Source organism: Eublepharis macularius, chromosome 19, assembly GCF_028583425.1.
Source record: "Eublepharis macularius isolate TG4126 chromosome 19, MPM_Emac_v1.0, whole genome shotgun sequence".
Classification (NCBI taxonomy): domain Eukaryota; kingdom Metazoa; phylum Chordata; class Lepidosauria; order Squamata; family Eublepharidae; genus Eublepharis; species Eublepharis macularius.
The window spans coordinates 2,048,523-2,065,212 of NC_072808.1; the positions used below are offsets into that span (position 1 = coordinate 2,048,523).

Here is a 16,690-nt window from a genome sequence, read left to right on the forward strand (position 1 = left end):
GACTTACTCAAGGCCGCCTGTTGAGCTCATGTCAGGAGTGGGATTTGAACCAGCAGAGTGCTGATTCACAACCCAACCATTTAAGCACTATGCTCCCATTCTGCCATCATTTCATTGGCTATCCAGAGGTTACTGGGCTAAATTCAAGGTTGTGGCGGATTCCGCACATGTTGAATAATGCACTTTCAATGCACTTTATCAATCGTTTGAGGTGGATTTTTTGTTCCACACACAAAAAAATCCATTCCAAATGATCTATAAAGAGGATTGGAAGTGCATTATCCAATGTGTGCGGAATCAACATTTGACTGTCTCATACAAAGCCCTTCATGGCCTTGGTCCCTCCTATGTGCAGGACCTCCTCTCCCCCTATGCTCTGCCGTGGGCAGCTTCGTTCATCTGAACACGGCCCTTCTACAGATGCAAAATGAAACCTGCCTGCGCATGCGCACTCTCTGTAGTGGCCCCCACCTTGTAGCATGACCTGCCTGGCTTTCCATAAATTATGCTAAACTGAATTAGGAGGGCCTTTTCATTCGGGCATCAGGGCTGTGCTATAAGGAAACGGTTCAGAGAGATGATTTGGTAAAGGGACAGGAATTATTCACTACGTACTGTCTGTGGATTTAGATATGATGTTACCGGGTCATTTCCGCATTGTTTAATAGGTCCTGTCAAAGACTTATCTTTTGCATGCGTGTCCTGTTGTATTGTTTATTGAAATGTTCCGGCTGTTGATCACATGGACTTACAGAGTGTAATATGGCTTGAGTCTCAGTGAGAAAGGCTGACTACAGGTAACATAAACGAACAAATAAATACCTTCCGGTTTTCAGGTTTTGAGTTCGCCCTGCTTGTTTCTCTGTTTGTTTCCCAACTCTGTGCATTTGTACATAGACACCAGAGACCGTGGGCATTACAAACCATCAGTTTTCGCATCGTATTTTCCTGCAGATTACCTGGCACCTGCCCCAACACCCTGCTTCCTCTTTGTCACACATGCTGTTGCTCCTCGTACGTGGCTTACTGCTTTGTTCGGCGGCCTATCCCTTCCCCTGCTGGATTTAGCTTAAAGCCCTCTTGATCAGGTTCGCAAGGCGCTCGGCAAACACCACCTTCCCAGAACTTGTCCTCTCCATCTTTTGCAAATAGTGCCTCGTTCTGAGTTAATCCCGTCCTCCGCTGCTCCCCTAGCTTGAATCAGGGGGGCTCTGCAGCCACTATTCAAGTTAAAACCAGCCGGAAATCATGTATAGATTTGCTGTTCACGCCCATCAAATTTGGCCTCTTAGTGGCCTGTGAAAGGGTTCTTAATATTAGCAAGACATAAAGGGATGTGAAGTTTCTTTCAATGGCATTATCTAGATTTAAGCCTACTGACACATCTACGTTCTGGGGAAGGCACAGAAGCACTTCGTTTGTGGGCTAAAGACGATTTATAGGTTGTTAAATGGGCACATTATTGTATGGGGTCAGTTTATCTGACCTGCTGCCCCAGGGTCTCGCATCTTGTGAGAGTCAAGAGACTGGATCAAGTAAGATTTTGCGGAAATTTGGGTTCAGGGTTTCCTTTGGTACATAACCTTCTCAAATGTGGTTGTAGTCATTTCCACTGAGTCAAGAAAAATCATTTGTGTTCCCAAGTAAAATTAAAACTTTAATATATAAAATACATGGCTTAGCTGACTCTATTGTGCAACCTGGGAACAGGAAAGCTTTTTTTAAGGAGAGAGCAGCAACGTGTTGGCCCACGTCTATGAAAACATCAGGTTTCTCTGCAGACGTTCCCCTTCCGTCAGTCACTTACCAGAGGGCCCAAATACCTCTGATACATTGAATGAGAGAGTGCAGAAGCGTAACGCTTTCACCCTATCAGGGATTTTTAAAATAGTGGGCCCCGGGAAAACTTGCATCTCCCTGGCAGTTGCTTGTGTCTCCTTAGGACGGCAATCAGTTCTGGGGAAGAAATGCTAGATTGTATTTAGATAAGCTTTTAGCCGATAGGGACCAAGAAATCACCTTAAACGTGGCAAAATTCGCTGTGCAGGCTATACGGATCCGGAAGTATTTTATAGGGGGAAAATACTTAATTATTTGATTAATTTTAAAGTTTTAAATATTTAAGAATTGGGACCCTGGATGTTTGTTAGATGGATAGATTTTTAATAGTACGAGGTACCTTGACTGTATGTTTTAGTTAGATTGTATGTTGTTGCCTGTCTGGTCTTTGACTGTATTAAACGTTGATTGAGTGATAGGACGGCTCGCCTGTCCCTTTTGTAAGCCGTTGTTCTGACTACAGTTGGGGACCACCTCGCTCCCATTTTGGAACATCTGCTGGTTAGTTTCACCTGCAGGTAGAAAAAGTGATTGATGAGCAAGGTGGATTCATTGCTGAGGAAGAGGTATACGTATTTCTTACCCCAAATCAAAAAGAACTCCATTGCTTGAGTCGGAAATCCCTAATTCAGTGCCACGTGAACAAAGGGGATCGGCGTGAGGTTTTTGTTTGTACGGAGTTTGAGGAAAGCTGTGGAACCGCGACAGCTCACTTCACAGATCACCCGTGCATTGCCAGGACGGTCTTGTTCTCTGCCGTGGGGCTTTTGGTCTTCCTGAACAGCCCTCCAGTCTAGAACAATCAAAATCAGTTGTCAGTTTCCCTCAACCAGCTTCCGCTTGGGTTGTTCCTGGCGACACTTAGCAGTGACGACAGCTCATCCGATTCTGACCCCCCAGGGAACGCATTGGTGGGTACCTGCAGTGCTTAGTAGAGCTTGGGACTATTTTGCATGCAACGTTTTGAGACTGAGAGAGAACTTGCAGGTTTGAGATTTGTTTGCTAGCAAAAACAAAAGGTGGTGGCACTTGCCACCTAGTGAGACGCTACAAAGAGCGCTTTCAGGATCAGTGTACTTTGGAGTAACAGAAAAAGCCCTCAAGGATAACTAATTGGATTGTGGGAACTGACATACAGCTTCAGCTAAGCCGGTGTTCTCTCTTCAAAAGAGGGAAACTGGCTCAAGTGCCAACGCCTTAGCCAGGCCTAGGAAGAGTCCGGTTCTGCTACAAGCCTCCTGAAAAGTTAATTGTCGTAGGGGTGGTGTTGTCTTGGGGTCCTTCTAACACTCTTAGAGACATATTTCTGCTCAGCCCTATTGCAGTGGAGGTGGAGCAATAATAGCCTATTCACTCATTATTGCAGTTCTAAAATGCTATCCCGTCTCATCTGACTGCTGGTGTGTATTTTCATTATCGCTCTGGCCTAGTTCTCACTGAGGTAGCCAGGGCCGGTGCCAGAGGTTTTGGCGCCCGCGGCGGCGTGCATGTGCGCGCCCGCCACGGCCTGCGTGATGACGTCATCGCAGACGTCATCACGTGCCGCAGCGGGGCTGGGCGGCGCACGGAGGACTGCCGAGTGCAGAAGCTGCGAGCTGCTGCTGGAGCAGCGCGCGGAGGCTGCTCTGTGCGCCGCCCCAGCAGCAGCTCACGGCTTCTGCGCTCGGCTGGGGCGGAGGAGCGCGCAGCGGAGCTGGCGTGGCTGGCTGCAGCTGCTGCTGCAGCCAGCCAGCCCCGTCCTTCCGCCGCCACCGCGCCCCCCAGCCGGGTGCACAAGCTGCGAGCCGCTGCTGGGGCGGTGCGCAGAGGCTGCGCCCGGCTGGGGCGTGTGGCGGCGGCAGCGCGCCGGCCCTGTGCAGAAGCCCCGAGCTGCTGCTGGGGCGGCTGCCGCACGGAGGCTGCTTGGCGCGATGCCCCAGCAGCGGCTCGCGGCTTCTGCGACTGGCTGGGGCGTGTGGGGGCAGAGGAGCGCGCTGCAGAGCTGCCGTGGCTGGCTGCAGCTGCTGCTGCAGCCATCCAGCCAGCTCCATGCCACCATCGCCGCCGTGCGCCCCAGCTGGGCGCAGAAGCCGCGAGCCGCTGCTCGAGCGGCGCACGGAGGCTGCGCCCAAGCTGAGGTGAGTGGCGGCGGCGGCGGCAGCAGCAACGGGCTGGCTGCAGCAGTAGCTGCAGCCCAGTCATGCCAGCTTTGCTGCGCGTGCCTCCGCCCCCAACACCCCCTCCAGCGCCCCTCCAGTGGCCGCGCGCCCGAGGCCACCGCCTACCTGGCCTCCATGGGCGTGCCGGCCCTGGAGGTAGCAAACTGGATTGTATCATACAGACTGCAGATGAGGCTTGCTTAACTGACTACTCCGCAGTATAAAAAGGCACGCCTTTCCCCTTACATGCTGCTCTTCCGTGTGCAGGGAATGACTTGCAGTAAAGGAGCATTTAGTCAGGGGCGTGCCCACCTGCAGCCTGAGGTCCATTCCAAACTGCGGCCTAGTTCTCAATGAAGTAGTAACACGGTGTAATCCGCCTTGAGTTCAGTGAGAAAGGTAGACTATAAATGGCATAAAATAAAACAACAATAATAAAATAAGACTTATTCTGGGACACCGATACCACTTGCCCGTTTTCTAGCCCACACTGCACCACTTTCGGAATATTGAAAATCAGCACCCCACAGCACAGAAGTAAATAGGGTTGCTATTTCTTTGGGGAGCCTCTTGGAACATTTTTTTTTAATTCATAGATTTAGACTGAGAGAGAGATCTCAATATTTAAAGACCAGTCTTAGTAGCTGTATCGCAGGCATGAAAGGACAGGTGCAGCCTCATCCCAGCAACTCACCAATGTAAATATATTTTAACTGAGAATCGGTGCCAGCCAGGGGACAAGCTTAACTTGGCAATAAGTATTAATTGGCTGGCCTGAGGGGAAGGTAGCAGTGGAGGAAGAGCTAAAGGGTGGCTGAGCTGCACAGTTCTTGCTGGTCAGTGTATACATGTGAACGCCTTCCAGTGCTCTGATGTGAGCGGGGTGATCTCCTGGAATCGCAACAGATCAGCTCCCCTGGAGGGACTGACAGTTTTGGAGGCAGACTGTGTGGCATTGAACACCGCCCCCACCCCTTAATCTCCAGGAATTTCCCAGAGTTGGCAACTCTGGGCCAGGCCATTATGAAGTTACTGGCGCATGTTTTTGTGGATGGCGGTCCACCCCATACATGGGGCAACAAATCTAAAACAGGAAGGAACGAAGAAAGCAGCCACTCTGAGGCCCAAGATTTATCACAGGAGCAATTAATTTGAGAGGCTAATTGGGCTGCCGCAAGATGAGCTCACAGGAGCTGCAGTCAAGACCTGCTCTGCCATTTTGCTGAGTAGGGCTGTTGGCCATCTTGGAGCCCCTGCTTATAATTTAATGACGTTAGTGTGCAGGCAGTGTGTGTCGCTTGCGCCCTTAAATCCCACCGAAGCTCAAAATACTGCGTGGTTCCTTTGTCATGTGGCAGGGAGCAGACTGATCACGTTCCTGTGGGTAGATTGTCCAGCTTAAGGGATCACTTACATGTACAAAGCATGCAGAAGTATTTTATGGGGGAAAGAGATTTCTCTGGTGTTTTTAGCAGGCCGTGGAAAGTTATCTTATTTCCAAGGTACTGGGTGGTAGTAGGTTTAACTGTCCTGGGATTTCAGGGAACTGTACTCCTGTGGCTACAGAATCACGGGCGTCTCTATCACACTGCAACTTTCTGAGATTACTTGGTAGAAACAATTACCATTACAATGGCTCAATTACTGGAACTGGTAGCGTAAGAAATCTTCTGAGCCTTGTGGCTCTCTGTGTATGAAATAAGGGAGTCCCATAATATCCCATTTAGCCCCCCTTGTGCCTTATTAAAAATTCAACGATTGGTTAGGACGTGTAACTCCATCCATCCCTTCATTAAATCACTGTTGTTTGGCACCATAGATAATGGGTTATGAAACGAACTGCTATGCTTAACATGTACAAGATAAACATTTCCAGCCATCTCTCTTTTTGATTATTGCTGAGTGGAGGAATTGTGGGCCTTCCAATGTTCTCCGCTATGCCTTGATGTTCTTGTTATTCTTATCACTAGTTCATCCCTCTGACTCCTGCTTTGATTTCCTGAGGCTACAAGATCTGTAGGAACAACTTTGCATTACGCAACAGAAAAGTTTGCGTGCACATCAGTATGTGTCTATTTATTGAGTTGAATTTCTAGACTGGAGGCTGTTCTTAATTAAAAGCTAAGAAACATATAAAATTATTAAACTGAAGATTAAATATAACGCTGTTAAAATCTGACTTTCCATCTTAAGCTGTGTCCCTTGAAAATCTGTTCAGGTAAAATGATTTTACAGTACTTTTGAAATATACTTGGACATTAGTGAATCTCCGAGGGGAAAGGGATGACGTAGTTGGAGGCTGCCTGTGCCGAGAAAGCTGTGTCCTTGATGAGTGCAGATGCTGTAACAGTGCATGCTCCAAAACTGATTTTAAGATATCGTAATTTGGCTTAGGGAAGGATGCAGTTTATGGCCGTGTTTCCATTTTTGCGCTACAACCTAAAAATGACTCCGAATTCAGGGTTAGATATACTCTGTGCCCCCAAAATCTAGAGTCTCTGCCAAGGATACATTCTGTACTTAAAAATACTGTGCTTAAACGATACTGCATATGTTTTCTTTTTAAAAAAAAATGCATTCTGTACATAGTGGCAAAAATTGAAGTCAATCTATATCCGAGTACTGGGGAACTGTGGAAGGCTCAGAATACATCCCCTGGACAGCCTTGCATTGGTTTGCAGGCATTTAAGATGCAGGTTACAGGCTTCCAAACTATTCTTAGCAAAAAAGGCAGCAGAATTCTTGGGCAGCCAAACTTGGTGTCAGACCCCAGTGCAGACTGGGTGTGCTCATACTTACTCAGCTGTGTTTCTTAAAGTATAGTCAGATCTGTGAAAGAACACAATTCAGCATGCCGAGAGCCAAGCTACAAGTGAGGAATGACCCTTGCCTGGCAAGTGAACAGACTCGCGTGTATTCCTCCCTGTTCACTTGCCATTCATTTGCGCTCCACTTGATCAAGCGAACTGGGAGGAATACACGTGAGTCTGTTCACTTGCCAGGCAAGGGTCATTCCTCACTTGTAGCTTGGCTCTGAGACTCCCAAGCTGAAACTTGGTTGTGTCTAGGGGGTAAAAGCTTGAATGTGTGCAGACAAGGCCTAGTGAAGCTTTGGAAGCTGGTATGAAAGGAGTCTGGTTTCACGTGGTTGTGAAGTGGCTCATTAGGGGCCACACAGTGTTGCTTCTTCCTTGTGACAGAAGCAAAAGATGTTATTCAAGTATGCAGGAAAGCTTCGTCTGCCTGCTTCACTTGGGATGCAAAGGGCTTTTTTTTCTGTCTTAGGGTTTGAGTTCCCTAGCATGGCTCATGCAGCACAAGCCGTATTACCAGTTTGCTGGCAAATGGATGGTCAGCAAGAGTAATTTCAGACAAGCGCAGACAGTCAGTGTGCCGACATAAAAAATTTACTCAAGATAGGTAGCCATGTTAGTCTGTCTGAAACAGTAGAAAAGTGCAAGAGTCCAGTAGCACCTATAAGACTCACAAAATTTGTGGTAGGGTAGGAGCTTTCGTGAGCCTCAGCTCGCTTCTTCAGTTACAAAATACAGAAGATCCTGGTATCTGAAAAAGTGAGCTGTGGCTCACGAAAGCTCCTACCCTACCACAGTCTCATAGGTGCTACTGAGCTCTTGCTCTTAAGTAAAGCTGTTCTGTAACTTGTGCGATGTCGGAGGAGGAATTCTAGCCCTTTGTGTAAAGGTATGCCCTAAATCCAGACGGTAGAGGCAGCTGGTATTTCTGCGCAGGCATCCTGATATTGGCCACAATACTGTGAGAAGCTCAACTGAATTGCTTGTTCACAGGAGAGGAAGAATAATGTGTCCAACTTGTCGTTCAGAGTGATAGAAATCTGACTGCGGTCCTCATACAAAACATAGGTGCAGATAGGTATCCTGTTTTGGAGGCAGGAGACAGTTGCATCGGGACTTCATCCTCTAGTTATCTAGAGAATTGTGTTTTCTTTTTCCTGTCCTGACCTCCCCCGCCCCCATTTCATAGGTGCATTTTCTGTGTCACCAACCCTCAACATCTCAAAGCATAAAATTAGATACAATGATTGACAGGTATATCAAATGTGCTAAAATCCTAACATTTGTTTCATAATGAAGAAGATTATATCTGCGCAAAAGCAGGTAATTAACATATGGCAGTGGGGAGTAGCGCTACCTTCCTCCGTGTTTGGATTTTGCAGCTGTAAAAATAGTTTCATCCACCTGGGAGGGCGAGCTGAGAATGTTTCTGCCCCCACCCCCTTAACCCACCATGTGTGTTTCATGCTGTCCCCATGGGTGATACCATTGCTTTCATCTCTGAAGATCTGCCTCCCCAAAAGTGAAGGCTTTCTAACCTAGATCAAACACATCACGTTGGTTAGAAATAGATCAGAAGCCACAGCCTCACGTGGGAACGCTAGGATGGTTTTCCTCCCGTGGGATCCACCTCTCTTCAGTGCATTTCTCTCGCTGCGTAGCCCAGTAAATAAATGAATTAGGAAATGGCGTGCAGCAGATTTTATACTTCTAAAGAAAGATAATCTCTTCTCCCCCCCCCCTCCTCCGTAGACATTTTGTGGAGTGGGCTGCAGAGTGGGCTTTCCTATTTAAGTATAGTTTCAAAGCTGTCTTTCACCAATATAGTAAATGAGGTTGGACGACTAAGCATTTAATGGGACCGTTTGTTGAGAACATGTTTACATTGTTGTTGATGCTGCCTTATATAGAATCTACAGTAGATTGTGCGTAGCACTGAAATGGGGAAAGGAAAAGAAATGAAGGAAGGGAATCGAGGAGATGAAAGAGTTTATTTTGGAAAGTAGGAAAGAAGAAGCTGGCAAAGAGCTACTGAGCGGTGCAAATAGGTGGGGTAATTGTGGTCAAGACTGACTTAATGAGTGTATATTATAGATCGGAAGGCCCTGCATTTCAGTCTAATGCTCTGAGAGTCTTTCTATGAGTAAAGTGATCATTTCCCACCTTTTGTTGATTTCTGTATAACATCTGTACAACTTGACACAATCCTGTTGCATTGTCACGTGGGAAGCAGCGCACAGACGGTTAGCTCAAAGGAAACTTAAAATTACTATCTACCATTTCTCAAAAAAGCAAGAAAACAAAAATGATCATATATACCACATCACAGGATGAGTGCGCCAGGAGTCGAGAGTACCTAATCCTAATTCACATCCACATAATTGGGGCAGAAGAGCTGATCTGATTCAAAGTAGAAGTAGTATAAGAAATTGCATTGACTAACATCCAAAGTAGGAGGCCTGTATTATGGGAAGGGGGGCCCGTGCTCTCTAGAGGAGGGTCCTGGGTCAGAGCTCTGATACTGCTCCTTAGTCTCCTGAAACAAGACATCTGCTTCGAGATCTTTGTGAGTAAACTGCTAGACAGTACTGGGCTGGGTGGATTGATGCCCTGGCCTTGGGGTAAAGGTGGTTTCATATGTACATAAGGAGGTTTGGGGGGGTTTTTTTGAAAAAGGATACTGAGCTTAGCCTAGCCAGCAACTTCATTTTTTTCAATTGAATTTGATGAAATGGGACAATTTTTATACTGTTTCCTCCCCCCCCCCCGCCCTTTAGATGTATGGGTGGGGTTCTCAAAGTTTGGGGAAGGACTTCCCTAAAGAGACATGAAAATTTTCTAAGAGAGGTACAAAGTTCTTTCCTATGCCTCTTCCCTACTTAGTTTCTTTGGCTGGGTCAACCCCGGCCCTTTCAGTCTGGCAGGGGGGCTATTGGTTACCACAGTTGTGTGTGTCAGCAAGTGGTCTCAGCTCTTTTGGGGCAGAACCCTTTTTTCCCCAGGCTTTGTCTCAGAATTACCTTAACAGTATACTTCTTGGTTGTATAATCTTCCTAATCCCCCAGAGGAGTTAGCCGTGTTAGTCTGTAATAAGAGTCCAGTAGCACTTTTAAGACTTACCAACTTTACTGGAGCATAAGCTTTTGAGAACCACAGTTGGCATCTGACGAAGAGAACTGTGATTCTCAAAAGCTTATGCTACAGTAAAGTTAGTTAGTCTTAAAGGTGCTACTGGACTCTTTTCGATTTTCCTAACCCCCTAGTCTTCATAACATTTCCTTGCCCTTGGGCCTGGAGTGAACGAGTGCGCTGTGAGCCAGTTGACAGTGAAAAATTCAGTGTGGTTTGCTTTCTTTTTCGGCTTTAGATGATGAAGAAGAGAGATTCATACTGTCTGGTGCTGCCTGTACCCAATTTGCTGAGGTTTTAAAGTCCAAGGAAGGCATCAGTGGGCAACTCTTGTGTCCTCTTAGTTCTCAAGGAAGGTGGCTTTCTAACATTTGGTTAGCTCTGGAAGAGCCAAAGCAGATCTCCAACCTCTCTTTAAAAAGCATTTCCCACTATCAAGAACATGTGTGTGTTTTTGGGGAGATGGTTCCTCTTTTAGGTTTCAAGGAACAAGGGAAGAAATGAGCATGAAAAATAAGCTGAAATATTTGTTAACTCGGTTTGCTACATCTCCCGCTCTAGATCTCTATTGAGACTTGCAGAAGATAAAATATGAGTTGAATAATATACTGTCAATGAAAACAGAACATGCATTGACCTGCTTGCGCCAGTCATACCGGGAAAGAGAAGAGCGAGCGGGCAGATCATTAGCCCATAGTTTAAAGCAGCAAAAGAACAAGAATTACATTCCTATGATTGAGGATGAGGAGGATGTACCTCTGCTGAAATAAATCTGCAGTCTAAAAGTTTTTACTTTAAATTGTAAAGTAAGGGCACAGAACCTTTGGGAGAAGGCTTGGAAACATTTTCCTCTCACCTTGATCTTCCGTATATTTAGGTACGGCTCAGCGGCAGCTGCTTGCTGACTTTTTGCATATGGGTGAAATTAAGGCTGCGATCATGAATATAAGCACTGGTAGATCTCCAGGACCGGGTTTCCTAGTGAATGGAATAAAACCTTTTCAGATTGTTTAATTCTAAAAGTATCTCAATTGTACAGTGAGATTTTTTTTGTATCTGGTGTATAGCCAGCATCACTGCAGGATTGGCGCTGCTGTGGAATGACAGTAATATATTACTAGGCAAAGACCGTAATAAATGCAAATGCTCGACCTGTTTCTTAATCTCAGCCAGGACTGTGAGTTGATTGAACAGGTGTCACAGGTTAGAACCATGGCTCCCTCCTGAAAAATTGTCTCGCAGTTGCACACAACTGGTGGGTTCACAGACTAAAGCATAGCTGGACTGGGCACGCATGCAAGTCGCTGCTCTAATTGGTGGCAGTGATTCCTTTTGTTCACCTGTGCTTGTTACAAACAGTTCAGAGTTACCACCTTGCTAGCTAAACAGGAAAAAATAATAGTTTCAGGTGGGTAGCCGTGTTGGTCTGAAGGAGATTTGAGTCCAGTGGCACCTTAAAGACCAGCAAGATTTTCAGGGCACGAGCTTTTGAGAGTCAAAGCACCCTTCTTCAGATACCGTATCTGAAGAAGGGAGCCCTGTCTCTCGAAAGCTGATGCTCTGAAAATCTTGTCGGTCTCTAAGGTGCCACTGGACTGACATCCTGCAGGAAAAAAATAATATTTATGTCAATGTGTCAGCTGTCAGAATGTTTTCCATTGGCTAAAAAGAGTACGCATGCTCCCCAATCCGCTGTGGAATTCTAGGACCAGTAGTACGCTTCTGGGGGCAGTCGGCATGAACTCCTTACTCTTTTTAGAAACCGGGAACCGGTCCGCCTGCAAGCTCCTCTCACTGTGGCCAGAAATCCCTCTCTGCTTTTTGCCAGGCATCCTACACAGCAGTGTTTGAAACCCCCTTGGCGACTCCAGTGTTCATGGTATAGAGAGCGATTCCATGCATCCTCTAGTTGTTGGTCCAATTCATCCGTCCATCAGCATTCTTCTTGCTCAGTCAAAACTCCCTTACTTTTGTGATCCTGACTCTTTTTCCCCCCTTTCATTATTCAATCCACAGTACCGTGGCAGTCTCTCCTTAGTACATTATACCAGCGGTACTTTCAAGCTGACTTAAAATCTCCTTGGCTGGTGTTGTATATGGGGGCTCTGTCTTGCTGCTGGTATTCTGCTAGGATTGTTCCCACCTTTCCCCTTCTCTGCCCTTCGGTGGCTAGAAGTTGCGGAGCGGTGGGGGGCTCAACATGAAAGGACTTTTCTTTTTCTAGCTGCTTTTTGGTGGGGAGAGATGGGGAGAAGAGATCAGACGGAGCTGTTTGCAAAGCGTTTTTTTTTTTAAGTCTGTTCTTCAAAAAGCATCATTTTGTGTCTGTCTTTTTTCATCTTCATGGCTGCGGGCAAATTGTCAGCTCTTCCAGGTCTTTGCTGACCCATAGGTTCCTGTGACGGCTCAAGAACCGTACGAGCTCTCTTAGTGGACTCTTCTTTTGTGTTTTTTCCCCCTTGTAGTCTCCTCCCCAACAGTTGGCAAGCCCTACAAATGTAACTATTGTGGCCGCAGCTACAAGCAGCAAAGCACGTTGGAAGAGCACAAAGAACGCTGTCACAACTACCTGCAGAGTCTTAACACTGAACCACAGTCGCTGGCTGGCCAGCAAGGTAAGTCGTGCTGCAGCAAACGAACCCAAATCGATCTGTACAGGCTGGCAGGATCTGTGTGGGGCGGCACAGCCTCAATCAGCTACTGTAGGGCAAAATCATTGTGCAGTTGAGACCTGAACTTTTGAGGTCCCTCTCCCTGGCCTGCTCGAATGCCACATTCGCTGCAGAGAGCCGCCCTCTGCTTCAGATAACATCATCTCTTTCAGGAGCAAGTCGCTGGTTGGTAATGGGGCATCCTATTCCTAGGCCAGGTAAATGGAAAACGGGGGGCTGGTAGTCAGAGACCCCAGGCTTGGAGAAAAACGTTCTAAATTAATTTGATGGCCATATTTGGGAGCAGTGGTTCTCAACCTTTGTATCTTGTGTTCCACCTCTCACTCTATCAAACAACCTTGGGCCCTACCATGATAGAAACAGAAAGTCCACTTTTTCCAAGAAGGCCATTTATATATTTATAGGCATTCTATTTTATTGATCATTCATAGTAATTTTTAAGGACATAAATATTACAGAAACACAATGGATAAGCCCCAGCAGGTAGGCTTGCCAGAAAGCAGCACATCAAAGACATTAATAGTAATAACAACAACAACAAATTAATTCGATTTATATACCGCCCTTCAGGACAACTTAATGCCCACTCAGAGTGGTTTTCAAAGTGTGTCATTATTATCCTCATGACAATCACCCTGTGAGGTGGGTGGGGCTGAGAGAGCTCTGAGAGAGCTGTGACCGGCCCAAGGTCACCCAGCTGGCTTCAAGCGGAGGAGTGGGGAATCAAACCTGGTTCTCCAGATTAGAGTCCTGCCGCTCTTAAGTGACTGAGCCAAGATCACCCAGCTGGCTTCAAGTGGAGGAGTGGGGAATCAAACCTGGCTCTCCAGATTGGAGTCCTGCCGTTCTTAAGTGACTGGCCCAAGGTCACCCAGCTGGCTTCAAGCGGAGGAGTGGGGAATCAAACCTGGCTCTCCAGATTAGAGTCCTGCCACTCTTAACCACTACACCAAACTGGCTCTCATGATAGAAACGTTTGCTGCTGGGCAGGGGGAATGGGGGACTAGGGGCAATGCTCAGTTTCTCCGAGATTACTACCAGCATGCCAAAAGCTCATAGATGAATAGTGTGTGGCAAGCAGGGTTGGCAGGAGATGGCACGTCGCACTTGCAGGTGAACATGGGGAGTGGGAGTGGGTGAATTCTTAGCTGAGTTGTACGAACGCGCTGTTTCCCACCTAGACTACTCTGCCTAGAAGCCTAACAAACGAAATGAAATGCATCCCACCAGTGGTACATATACCACTGATTGAGGACCACTGCTCTAAAGGAATGGGTTGGACCAAAGTTAGAATGGGGAGCCCGTTCCATCCTCGCCCGTGTTGCTGTGAGGGATTCTTTCCCCTCTTCCAGCAAGTCCATCTGTCATTAACGGCCCTTTTCTAGAGAGGGAATAAAGACAGCCCCAAGCAAGCGCCGGTTTCATTTTCTTGCCAGGTGACGAGATGCGAGACCTGGAGATGGCGCCAGACTCCATGCTTCACTCCTCCGCCGACCGGCCCGCCTTCATGGACCGGCTGGCAAACAGCATCACCAAACGAAAACGCTCCACACCTCAGAAATTTGTGGGTAAGGGGTTTCCTCTGGATCTCTAGAGATGCTGACAGAAAGTGAGGCAGCGGTTCCCACATGCATGGCCTTGTGCCTCCTAGAGTCTTCTTCTCCAGGTTTTTGGCTCCTTCGTTCTCCACCCCGCCAGCTTTGCACACCTCTCCCCTTTGAAACACGATGGAAGCAGGCCGAGGGGTATCACAACCCACAGGGCGATCGCAATAACCTCCAGCATAATATCGGCTAGCCCTTTTGTTTCTCCAAAATACCTTCTGTTAAAGAGACTTCGCTTATGTTTAGACCGGAAGGACACAGTAATAGAACGTGGGAGAGATATTAGAAATCAAAACATAAATGTCTACAAAATGGAATCGCCAAAAAAACTCAAATGAATGTGCAACAATTTTAGTGTGTATCATTTTGTTACATTGATCCATGGTTTTTTTCGAGACTTTACACACAGTTGAGAAGACTAAACCATTTCTCCCCCTGTATCAGTGCTCTTCACATGCAATCCTGTACAAGCATGAAAATTTGAGGGCCGTCAGCCAACGATCACAGCATCCAAGGGCTTTCTTTGCAGGGTTCTTGTCCGAGTACAGAACCCCGTTTGCCATATTTCTGCTGCATTCTTACTGATTCAAATCCAGTCTTTAGGTGTAAATTTTCACTTTGATACCATTTCTTCTTTGCTTTAGGAGAGAAGCAAATGCGGTTCGGCCTCTCCGAAGTGGCATTTGACATCAACTCCAGCTTTGAAAAGGACGTGGAGATGGTGGCTGCCCACCACCCCATGGACGCCAGCTTTGGAGGTTCACTGTCATTTGTGGGGGCAGAACACTTGCGCCCCCTCAGACTCCCCCCCACAAATTGCATCTCTGAGATCACGCCTGTCATCAGTTCTGTCTACACTCAAATCCAACCCCTGCCAGGCCGGCTGGAAATAGCAGGAAGCCGAGAAGCTGCCGAAGGCCACGAGGACCTTCCCGACGGGACACAGATCGTGTACCGGGCATCACGGGAGCCGAGCATGGTATCGCCTAGCAACGGCTGTCAGGATTCCACAGACACTGAGAGCGTCCATGAGGAGAGGGGCTCACAGCAGCCGCTGCTGCCCGGCCTTGGGAACTGCACCAGCAGCCGGCAGAGTCCGGCCTACGCCAAAGAGGACCTGAAACTGCAAGAGGGCATTCTTCCCGCCATGACTCGGTCAACCCCTAGCTCAGCCAAAGAAGCCCTGCGTGTGGTGAACGATGAAGGGGAACAGGTCAAAGCCTTCAAATGCGAGCACTGCCGGATCTTATTCCTGGACCACGTCATGTTCACCATCCACATGGGCTGCCACGGCTTCAGAGACCCTTTCGAGTGCAACATCTGCGGCTATCACAGCCAAGACCGGTACGAGTTTTCCTCCCACATAGTGCGGGGGGAGCATAAAGTGGGCTAGCCCCCCAAATTCTCTTTCCTCCCCACCCCCCTCGAAATCTCACTCCCCGTCTCTAGTGCTCCATCCTAATTGGGCGTGGAACTGTTCGTTTCTTTTATAACTCCTTTGCACTGACTTTGGCTAAAAAAGAGAAATATTAAAAAAAAAAAAAACTAACTACATCCATCAAACTTGAGATGGGGAGGAGCTCCTATTGATTTGCCTTTTTCTATGCTGTGTTATTTAAATATTGTTAACTGGTTTTAAGATTTGTTCTTTTTAATTCTCTCCCCCTTGTAGTTATTTATTAATCTTTATTTGTTTGTAACCCTTTCCCCTAAAGTCATTTTGCCAGGGACTTTCTCCACTGAAGGACACACTAGCCTCTGAAAAGCGTGTGTGCCTTTTAAGGTCTCAGTCCCTTCTTCCTCCTCCATTCAAAGTTTCTTTGGGCTTCTTTTGGTTTCAGTTCAGGTGTCTGTCAGTCCATCGTGTTAGGCATCAAGAACCTCAAATCAGGTGCTAAAATATTACTGAACTTCCCCAGTTTGAGGGGCTAGGAGAGCTGCATCTTGTGCTAGCCCCAGGTGACGTCAGGATATGAACCACATACGCCCTCTTTTCTGGGTGTCTGTGAAATGGAGCATAGACTAGTGTCTGGCTAGGAATTCTATGATCCCAAGAACTCGATACCTCCGTGCTTCTGCTCACGACTGCTTTTAATTCAAATGTGTTATCTTTCCTCTGTTGGGGTACTGAAGGTATGGAAAATTTGCAGCCGGTGGAGATGAAGGAGTTGCTGTGCCACCTAAGTTGAAGGGAGGTGGTGAGCCCTTTGTATGTGAAAGTCTGCCAGGGTGCTGCCTTGACATACTCAACCCAGAGTTAGCATCCGGAAAGCAAGTGCTGTTCCAAGGATGCGTTGAAGGAATTTTAGCATCGTCCAGGTAAGGCTGTATTCTGCTTCCCAACAGTTAGGAATCTGGGGTGCTGCCCGGCCCAAGGTCATGCTCGGTATATTTGGCAGACAGCCTGACCCGTCTGTGCAGAAGTGTCGATGGGAGCCAGCCTCCTCTGAGCTCCCTTCTCTTGGCTCTACAAGAACCGTTCTTGCCGAAGTTTT

General features: G+C 47.3%; 1 protein-coding gene across 1 annotated transcript in view; it reads left to right on the forward strand.

The window, feature by feature from the left end:
• Nucleotides 1–16,409, forward strand: part of IKZF4 (IKAROS family zinc finger 4) — a 53,752-nt gene extending 37,343 nt beyond the window's left edge. Inside the window, exons 6-8 of the mRNA XM_055003689.1 lie at nucleotides 12,385–12,534; nucleotides 14,028–14,159; nucleotides 14,840–16,409. Coding sequence (XP_054859664.1) covers nucleotides 12,385–12,534; nucleotides 14,028–14,159; nucleotides 14,840–15,588 — 1,031 coding nt within the window. The 3' untranslated portion in view covers nucleotides 15,589–16,409. The remainder of the gene's footprint in view (nucleotides 1–12,384; nucleotides 12,535–14,027; nucleotides 14,160–14,839) is intronic.
• Nucleotides 16,410–16,690: the final 281 nt, after the last annotated feature.